This window comes from Pituophis catenifer, unplaced genomic scaffold, assembly GCF_029215685.1.
Source record: "Pituophis catenifer annectens isolate HBS135680 unplaced genomic scaffold, rPitCat1.0.hap2 SCAF_17, whole genome shotgun sequence".
NCBI lineage: Eukaryota > Metazoa > Chordata > Lepidosauria > Squamata > Colubridae > Pituophis > Pituophis catenifer.
Genome location: NW_027256897.1, coordinates 10,364,627 through 10,375,180, shown reverse-complemented (window position 1 = coordinate 10,375,180; position 10,554 = coordinate 10,364,627). Strand labels below are relative to the sequence as shown.

At 49.4% G+C, this 10,554-nt stretch overlaps 1 protein-coding gene across 1 annotated transcript in view; it reads left to right on the top strand.

Annotated features, from left to right (window-relative positions):
• Window positions 1-475: 475 nt before the first annotated feature.
• ADGRD2 (adhesion G protein-coupled receptor D2) overlaps window positions 476-10,554 on the top strand; it is a 60,473-nt gene continuing 50,394 nt past the window's right edge. Inside the window, 5 exon segments of the mRNA XM_070955907.1 lie at window positions 476-541; window positions 3,106-3,169; window positions 5,750-5,983; window positions 7,222-7,472; window positions 7,474-7,861. Coding sequence (XP_070812008.1) covers window positions 476-541; window positions 3,106-3,169; window positions 5,750-5,983; window positions 7,222-7,472; window positions 7,474-7,861 — 1,003 coding nt within the window.

The following is a 10,554-nucleotide window of genomic DNA, read 5'->3' as shown; positions in this document are numbered from 1 at the left end:
TTGGAAAGACTTTCGCGCTCTTGGAGAGGTTGCGCGCAGCATCTCCATCACTCCGTCGGTTTCGGGGGTTCGCCCGTAAGGCTGGTGGGTGGGTGGGTGGGTCTCCACGATCGGGGTGTGGGGGGGGGGATAAGCGACGACCCCAGTCTCTCCGGGCGCGGAAGGGTGGAAGAAGGCAAAGCATTAGCCGGAGGGCCCATGAGTATGGAAAGTCCCTCGAGCGTGTCCAACAAGAGTTGGAAGGGACTTTGGAGGTCATCGAGTCCAACCCCCCTGCTCATGCAGGAGACCTGTACTAGGGATTCGAACCCGGGGTCTGGAGCCCCTTTCCTGGCCTTAGAACTGGCTGACTGCCTTGGCTCTCTTCTCCCCACTACCACCACAGATAAAGCGGCCCACCGACTGGGAGGTCAGCACTGCTGGACTCATCCTGGTCCCTTCGGAAAGAGGCAGCCTTCTCTTCTCGTGGCCGGAGATGGCTCTTTCCCCTCCTTGGATCTGGCTGGGCTGCTGCGGAGCCGGGATTCTGCTCAGCTTCTTGGTGAGTTTGGCTCTTTCCAAAGAGGCGGGACCTCCTTGGCTTGTTGGGGGTCTTTGGGGTGGGTTCCAGGTTAGTAGCCTCCAGATTAACAGAGTTGGAAGGGACCTTGTAGGTCATCTAGTCCAACCCCCTGCCCAAGCAGGAGACTCTACAGCATTTCTGACAGATGGCAGTCCAGTCTCTTCTTGGAAGCCTCCGGTGATGAAGCTCCACAATTTCTGAAGGCAACTTCTGTTCCAGGGGTTGGTTGTTCTCACTGTCTCCTTATTTCCAGGTTGAATCTCTCCTTGTTCAGTTTCCATCCATTATTCCTTGTCTGGCCTTCAGGTGCCTTTGAAAATAGCTTGACCCCCTCCTCTCTGTGGCAGCCCCCCCAAATATTGGAAGATGCTATCCTGTCTCCCCTGGTCCTTCTCTTCTCTAGACCAGCCATGCCCAGTTCCTGCAACCGTTCATCGTATGTTTGAGCCTCCAGTCTCCTAATCCTCCTGGTTGCTCTTCTCTGCACTCTTTCTAGAGTCTCCACATCTTTTTTATAGTGTGGGGACCAAAACTGGATGCAGTACTCTAAGTGTGGCCTTACTAAGGCTTTATAGAGTGGTATTAGTACCTCCCTTGAATTTGATTCTGGGTGGGTTCCAGAATTGAAATTCTTTTACTACCGGTTCTGTGGGCGTGGCTTTGTGGGTGTGGTATTGCTTGGTGGGCGTGGCTTGGTGAGCGTGGCAGGGGAAGGATACTGCAAAATCCCCATTCCCACCCCACTCTGGGACCAGCCAAAGGTGGTATTTGCTGGTTCTCCGAACTGCTCAAAATTTCTGCTACTGGTTCTCCAGAATCTGTCAGAACCTGCTGGATTTCACCCCTGGTTCTGGGTGGTCTCGGCCTTCCAGCATCCCAAAAGTCCATCATCAGAGTAAATATCCTTATTAAGGCCTCCCTTGGAATACCGCATCCAGTTTGGGTCACCACATTACGAAAAAAGATGTTGAGACTTTGGAAAAAGTGCAAAGAAGAACAACTAAGATGATTAAAGGCCTGGGGACTAAAACATATGAAGAACAACTGCAGGATTTGGGTTTGGCCAGTCTAGGGAAAAGAAGGACTTAAGGGGGACATGATAGCAGCATTCCAGTATTGGAGGGGCTGCCACAAAGAAGAAGGGGATCAATTTATTTTCCAAAGCACCCAGAGGGCAGGACAAGAAACAATGGATGGAAACGAATCAAGGAGAGAAGCAACCTGAAATTGAGGAGAAACTTCCTAACAGCGAGGACAATTAACCAGTGGAACAGCCTGCCACCAGAAGTTGTGAATGCTCCAACACTGGAGGTTTTTAAGAAGAGGTTGGACAACCATTTGTCTGAAGTGGTGGAGGGTTTCCTCCCTGAGCAGGGGGTTGGACTAGAAGACCTCCAAGGTCCCTTCCAGCTCAGTTCTGATTGATAGTATTGGTAGAGTTGGGATGGACAAGAACTGATGACCCCATGACTGTCTGGAAGGTGTTTCCTTGCTGGTGATGGTCCATTGGGGTTGAAGTGCAATTAGCGAGGGCAACTAAAACTAAAACTAAATTGTTTTAATTTGGACTTTTAATTTTATATTGTTTTAATGTGCAATTGTGCATTTTATTGTTGTGAGCCGCCCTGAGTCCATTGGAGATAGGGCGGCATACAAATCGCATTAAACTAAACTAAACTAAACTAACATGTACATATTTTCCACACTTCTGATGGTCCAGAATTTTAATGGTATTTTTTTTTTAAATCGACCACAACCTTTAATTCAATACTGTGGCTTTTCCTAGAGGACAAGGAACGGTTTTGAAGAGATGCCACTGGTTCTCAAAACTCTTAAGCAACCCCCAGAGTTGACTAAAGATTCTTAATTCCGAACAAAATTCCTACGGCTAAAATGGTGGTTTGAGTTTTGTATAGATTTTGGCCAAAGGATGGTAGCTGTGGCTATGGAGAAAGACCTTGAAAAACACTTTGCACATGCTCAGAGGCCCCTTCCTGAAGAAAGGCCATGAAAAATACTTTGCCCATGCTCAGAGGCCCCTTCCTGGAGAAAGAAATGTCTTGAAAAACACTTTGCACAAGCTCAGAGGCCCCTTCCTGGAGAAAGGCCTGGAAAAACACTTTGCACATGCTCAGAGGTCCCTTCCTGGAGAAAGGTCTTGAAAAACACTTTGCGCAAACTCAGAGGCCCCTTCCTGTAGAAAGGTCTTGAAAAACACTTTGCACATGCTCAGAGGTCCCTTCCTGGAGAAAGATCTTGAAAAACACTTTGTGCATGCTCAGAGGCCCCTTCCTGTAGAAAGGTCTTGAAAAACACTTTGTGCACGCTCAGAGGCCCCTTCCTTGCCCATTAGGCAACATCCAGTTGTGCTAATCATTTTCTTAGTCCCTGAATAATATTTAAAAGGCAGTCTTCTTCCTCTTTTAGAGGCTGGGAAAAATCCAGAATTTGGGGAACTTGCATTTTGCAACACCAGAGGAAGGGGTGGGGGGGTTTCCTTTTGCAGAGGGTGATCTCAAAACTCAATTATTTTTTTTCCCCAGGTCGCCCTTCCCTGGAGGAAGACGCTGGCCTTCACCATACCTGCCGAAAATCACGTAACGAAAGGTCTGTGGCCAGTGGTGGGATCCTACCGGTTCGGTGATCGTCGGAGCTACCGATTCGCTCGAACCGATCGAATCCCATCCCTGTCTGTGTCTCCCGGTCTCCTGTGACGCATTTCCATAAATGCCAGTCTTCTCTTGGCTTGCAAACGGTTTAAGCTCACCGCCCCCACTCCGATCTTTGGGGGATTGGTGAAAATACTCCCAAAACAACCAAAGATTTGGTCAGCTCTTCCTTCGGGAGTCCTGCCAGTTGTTATTTTGTGCTCCGAAGACGGAATAATCCCCGAGGGAAAGAAGCCCGCAGTAGGTTTTAGAGAAGATTTTAGCTGTCCTTCTCTCTTTCCTTCTCCACCGTGGCTGTCAGGGGGGGGGGCGAAAGCATGGCTTTTAAAAACTTCTTTTGGGGGGTGATAAAAGTGGGGGTGTTGCCCAGTGGTGAGTTTCAATTTTTTTTACTACCGGTTCCGTGGTAGTAGTCACAGACCCACATGCCCACAGACTTGGTGGGCGTGTCATGGCTTGGTGGGCATGGCTTGTTGGGCGTGGCAGGGGAAGGATACCGTAAAATCTCCATTCCCACCCCACTCCAAGGGAAGGTTACTGCAAAATCCCCATTTCCTCCCGATCAGCTGGGACTCAGGAGGCAGAGAACAGATGGGGGCGGGGCCAGTCAGAGGTGGTATTTGCTGGTTCTCTGAACTACTCAAAATTTCTGTTACCGGTTCTCCAGAACTGGTTAGAACCTGCTGAATACCTCCTCTGGTGTTGCCCCCAGGCTCAGAAGCAATTAATGAGAAGGGGACCCAGGAAGTAGGGACATTTGGGGCTCTCTCAAGAAGCAAGAAGATAATGTCCCGTTTTCCTTCTTCTTCTCCATGTCCATGTCCATCACACCACCATCATCCCTTCTCCTTCTCCATCATCATCATTCCTCTTTCTCCACCTGCTTCTTCTCTCTTCTTCTTCTCCATCTCTATGTCCACCAGACCATCATCATGCCTTCTCCTCCATTGTCATCATCATTCCTCTTTCTCCCACTGCTACTTCTCTCTCTCTTCTTCTTCTTCTTCTCTATGTCCATGTCCACCACACCATCATCACCCCTTCTCCTTCTCCATCGTCATCATCATTTCTCTTTTTCCTCCTCCTTCTTCTCTCTCTCTTCTTCTTCTTCTTCCTTCTCCTCCTCCTCTTCTTCTTCTTCTCTTTCTTCTTCTCCTTCTCTTCCATGTCCATGTCCACCACACCATCATCACCCCTTCTCCTTCTCCATTGTCATCATCATTCCTCTTTTTCCTCCTCCTTCTTTCTCTCTCTTCTTCTTCTTCCTTCTCCTCCTCCTCTTCCTCCTCCTCCTCCTCTTCTTTTTCATCTTCTCCTTCTCCTCCATGTCCATGTCCACCACACCATCATCACCCCTTCTCCTTCTCCATCATCATCATCATTCCTTTTTTCCTCCTTCTTTCTCTCTTCTTCTCCATGTCATGTCCACCAGACCATCATGCCTTCTCCTCCATCATCATCATCATTCCTCTTTCTCCACCTGCTTCTTCTCCCTCTTCTTCTCCATGTCCACCAGACCATCATCACCCCTTCTTTTTCTATACTGTCATCATTCTGCTTTCTTCCTCTGCTTCTTCTCCCTCTTCTTCTCCATGTCTACCACACCATCATCATGGTTGTCATTGTCATCATCATTCCTCTTTCTCCCTCTGCTACTTCTCTCTCTCTTCTTCTTCTTCTTCATCTCTATGTCCATGTCCACCACACCATCATCACCCCTTCTCCTTCTCCATCGTCATCATCATTCCTCTTTTTCCTCCTTCTTCTCTCTCTTCTTCTTCCTCCTCCTCCTCCTCTTCCTCCTCCTCCTCCTCTTCTTCTTTTTCATCTTCTCCTTCTCCTCCATGTCCATGTCCACCACACCATCATCACCCCTTCTCCTTCTCCATCATCATCATCATTCCTCTTTTTCTTCCTCCTTCTTCTTTCTCTCTCTTCTTCTTCCTTCTCCTCCTCCTCCTCCTCCTCCTCTTCCTCCTCCTCTTCTTCTTCTTTTCCTTCTCCTCCATGTCCATGTCCACCACACCATCATCACCCCTTCTCCTTCTCCATCATTATCATCATTCCTCTTTTTCCTCCTCCTTCTTCTCTCTCTTCTTCTTCTTCCTTCTCCTCCTCCTCCTCCTCCTCTTCCTCCTCCTCCTCCTCCTCCTCTTCTTCTTCTTCTTTTCCTTCTCCTCCATGTCCATGTCCACCACACCATCATCACCCCTTCTCCTTCTCCATCGTCATCATCATTCCTCTTTTTCCTCCTCCTTCTTCTTTCTCTCTCTTCTTCTTCCTTCTCCTCCTCCTCTTCCTCCTCCTCCTCTTCTTTTTCTTCTTCTCCTTCTCCTTCATGTCCATGTCCACCACACCATCATCACACTTTCTCCTTCTCCATCATTATCATCATTTCTCTTTCTCCTCCTCCTCCTCCTCCTTGCTACTCATTCCAATGTGCAACTGTTTGTCATGGCTTCAGAGTTTGGGACACCTCCTTTAACCCCACTTCTGCCTGGTTGATTTTTCTCTCCAGGTTCCGGTCCCTTCCCTCTGGTGATGGAGACCCCAACAGCGGTCTACGAATACGTGTCCGATCTGCTCGATTGGTGGCACGCCAATGTCTACTGCCAGCAGCGTTTCGCTCAGTTGCCCTCGGAGAGCTGGGTGGATGAGCTGTCCTCTTTGGGCCGAAACCTCTCCCACCGGCTTCAAACCACCGTCTGGTTAGACGACGAGGAACTCTTGCAGCGGAAGGCGAAGCAAAGACGTGAGTAGAACAGCCCCATCCATGAGCTGCGACTTTGGGGTGGCCGGTGGTGACCGAGAGAAGTCCTGAGATGGTAGGTGTGGTCCCTTGGATTTAATTCTCACCGTAACCTAGGTGAGAGGAGTGTGGCAGAGGGAGGGAGAGGACTGTAAGCCAATAGTTCTGGAAGGGATCTGGCCTTAATGGTTCTTGGAGTCGGAGCTGATCACTTATGAAAACTGGTGCAAGAGACCTCACCGTTTCTGAGCAACAGTACCGGTATCTTCTCCTTCTCCTTTTCCTCCTTCTTATCTTTCTCCTCCTTCTTCTCCTTCTTTCCTTCTCCTTCTTCTCATCGATCCTTTCTTCCTTCTGCTTCTCTCCTGCTTCCCCTCCTTCACTCTTTCTCCTTCTCCTTCATTTCCTCCTTCTCATCTATCTTCTCCTTCCTTCTCCTCCTCCACCTTCGTCTCTCTTCTCTTTCTCCCCCTTTCTACTACTTCTTCTCCTTCACTACCATTCCTCCTCCTCCTCCTTTCCTTTTTATCTATCCTTTCTTCCTTCTCCTTCTTTCCTTCTCTCCTGCTCCTCCTCTTTCAATCTTTCTCCTTCTCTTTTTCTCCTTCATCTCCTCCTTCTCAGCTATCCTTTCCTTCTCCTCCTCCTCCACCTTCGTCTCTCTTCTCTTTCTCCCCCTTTCTACTACTTCTTCTCCTTCACTACCATTCCTCCTCCTCCTCCTTTCCTTTTTATCTATCCTTTCTTCCTTCTCCTTCTTTCCTTCTCTCCTGCTCCTCCTCTTTCAATCTTTCTCCTTCTCTTTTTCTCCTTCATCTCCTCCTTCTCAGCTATCCTTTCCTTCTCCTCCTCCTCCACCTTCATCTCTCTTCTCTTTCTCCCCTTTTCTACTACTTCTTCTCCTTCACTACCATTCCTCCTCCTCCTCCTTTCCTTCTTTTTATCTATCCTTTCTTCCTTCTCCTTCTCTCCTTCTCTCCTGCTCCTCCTCTTTCAATCTTTCTCCTTTTTTTTCTCCTTCATCTCCTCCTTCTCAGCTATCCTTTCCTTCTCCTCCTCCTTCACCTTCATCTATCTTCTCCTTCCCCACCATTCCTCTTCCCCCTCCTTCTCTTCCTCCTCCTCCTCCTCTTGCTTCTCCCTTTTCTTCTCCTCTCCCTTTCTTTTTAATTTTTATCCTTCTGTGGGCCTCCTTCCCCGAATAAGCTCCTAACCTTCATTTTTGCACGAATTCTCTCCAGGCGTCCATTCGCCCTCCATCCTGATATTCGGGAACAAAACAGACACCAAGTTTGTGAAGGTCCTGGCTGACTTCCCAGCAATGGCCGCAGTGAGCGCATGTGCCCACGTCCAGTGGGACCCCACGGCCACCGAGGTCTCGACCGTCTTCTCCTATGCGGTCCCAGCCTTCACCAATGAATTCCAGCTACGTGGCATCGTCGACAAGGACCAATTCGTCAAGTTTGCCATCATCCTCCATGGCCATCACTCCCCCTTACCTGCCAGTCTTCCGCACCGACACGGGTTGGCACCACTTCTGCGTCACGTGGCAACAATCCAACGGCACGTGGGTCATCTATGCTGATGGGAAGCAGAAGGCCTCGGCCTCTGGACTTGCACCTTCTCGCGCCATTGATGGCCACGGGATGTTCATCATCGGTCAAGACCAGGACTCCCTGGGGGGCGCTTTCAAGGAGAAAGAATCCTTCAGTGGGAACCTCACTGACCTACAAGTTTGGGGGAGGTCCCTCAGCCAAGAGCAGGTGGAGAAGATCCGCTCCTGCGTGTCCATCAGAGAAGGTCTCATCTTTGACTGGAGGGACGACATCTTGGAAGTGGAAACAAGTGTTCAAGAGGCCATGGTGAAGCTCACCTGCCCAGGTGAGTCTCCCTTGGAAGGGTCAACGCTACTAGCTGCCAAGAGTTACCCGTTTGAAACCCATTGAGTTGTGCGCTGCTTTGTCTGCTGGCATTGATTGGTCCGTGGAGACCAGAAGTGGGCTTCACATACTGTTACAACCGGTTAACCCAGCATCGGAAATGAGCACGTGCTGTCCGCGCGTGCGTGTGGTGTCACAAAACATGGCAATTCGCTCACGCACGCCGTCTCCCCAGAGTTTGCCTCCCGAGAGATTTCCTTGGCTGCCACTAAGCACTTCCGTCTGGGATCTCTCCATTTCCATCATTAGCATGCAAAGAGAATGCTTGTAAACATTCTGCGATAGGATAATGGAGTTGGAAAGGATCTTGTAGCCCATCTAGTCTAACCCCACTCCCCGCTCAAGCAGGAGACCCTACACCATTTCTGACAGATGGCCGTCCAGTCTGTTCTTGAAAGCTTCCAGGGATGAAGCTCCCACAACTTCTGAAGGCAACTTTTAGTTCCATGGGTTGATTGTTCTCACTGTCAGAAAGTTTCTCCTTATTTCTAGGTTGAATCTCTCCTTGTTCAGTTTCCATCCATTGTTCCTTGTCTGGCCTTCAGGTGCTTTGGAAAATAGCTTGACCCCCTCCTCTCTGGGGCAGCCCCTCAACTATTGGAAGATGCTCTCCTGTCTCCCCTGGTCCTTCTCTTCTCTAGACTAGCCATGCCCAGTTCCTGCAACTGTTCATCGTATGTTTGAGCCTCCAGGCCTTTGATCATTTTAGATAGATTCAGATTAACAGAGTTGGAAGGGACCTTGTAGGTCATCTAGTCCAACCCCCCGCCCAAGCAGAAGATCCTACACCATTTCTGACAGATGGCAGTCCAGGCTCTTCTTGAAGGCTTCCAGGGATGAAGCTCCCACAACTTCTGTTCCATGGGTTGATTGTTCTCCCTGTCAGAAAATTTCTCCTTATTTCCAGGTTGAATCTCTCCTTGGTCAGTTTCCATCCATTATTCCTTGTCTGGCCTTTGGAAAATAGCTTGACCCCCTTCTTCCTCTCTGTGGCAGCCCCTCAAATATTGGAAGATGCTATCTTGTCTCCCCTGGTCCTTCTCTTCACTAGACCAGCCAGGCCCAGTTCCTGCAACCATTCATCATCTGTTTTAGCCTCCAGTCCCCTCATCTTCCTGGTTGCTCTTCTCTGCACTCTTTCTAGAGTCTCAACATCTTTTTTATTTATTTATTTATTTATTTATTTATTTATTTATTTATTTATTTATTTATTTATTTATTTATTATATTTCTATACCACCTTTCTCCCGTAGGACTCAAGGCGGTGTACAGTCAAGAAAAATATAGACACACAAACATCATAAAATTGCTAATTAAAATTGTTACTTAGTTTGGTCAATCAAATAAAACCCAGAATTAGATAACATTTAAAAAATCATTCACATGTTCGTATGTTTAGCCCCGCCTGTTGGAACATCAGGGTCTTGAGGGCACGGCGGAAAGCACGGAGATCAGGGATATTCCGTATCTCCGGGGGCACTTCATTCCAAAGGGTTGGAGTCCCCACAGAGAAGGCCCTCCCCCTGGGAGTCGCCAGGCGACATAATTTGACTGACGGTACCCTGAGTAGTCCCTCCCTGTGAGAACGAACTGGTCGGTGGGAGGCTATTGGTGGCAAAAGACGGTCTCGTAGGTACCCAGGTCCTAAGCCATGGAGCGCTTTAAAGGTGATAACTAACACCTTGAATCGCACCCGGAAGACCACCGGGAGCCAGTGCAGCTCGCGTAGGAGAGGTGTTACATGGGCGTAACGAGCTGCGCCCATAATCACCCGTGCGGCTACATTCTGGACCAGTTGGAGCCTCTGGGTGCTTTTCAAGGGGAGCCCCATGTAGAGAGCATTACAGTAGTCCATACGGGAGGTAACTAGGGCATGAGTGACCGTGCGCAAGGCGTCCCGATCCAGAAAGGGACGCAACTGGCGGATCAGGCGAACCTGATAAAAGGCACCCCTGGCCACGGCTGTCAAATGATCTTCTAAAGATAGCCGTGAATCCAGGAGGACACCCAAGTTGCAGGTCCTCTCTGTGAGGAGCAAGATCTCATCCCCACTTGTCAGTGATGGTACCAGCTGACTATACCGGGACGCTGGAAGCCACAGCCACTCGGTCTTGGAGGGGTTGAGTCTGAGCTTGTTTCTCCCCATCCAGATCCGCACGGCCTCCAGGCAACGGGACATCACAGCAAGAGCATCATTGGGGTGGTCTGGGGTGGAGATGTATAGCTGTGTGTCATCAGCATACTGATGAACACTCACCCCAAAACCACAGATGATCTCGCCTAGCGATTTTACATAAATGTTGAACAGAAGGGGTGAGAGGACTGACCCTTGCGGCACCCCACAAATAAGGTGCCTCGAGGTCGACCTCTGCCCCCCTGCCAACACAAACTGCGAACGGTCAGAGAGGAAGGAGGAGAACCACCGAACCACGGTGCCCCCTATTCCTAACCCCTCCAGCCGGTGCAGTAAGATACCATGGTCGATGGTATCAAAAGCCGCTGAGAGATCTAATAGGACCAGGATAGAGGAGCAACCTCTGTCCCGAGCCCTCCAGAGATCATCCACCAATGCGACCAATGCCGTTTCTGTGCTGTATCGTGACCTGAAGCCCGACTGGAACGGATCCAAATAGA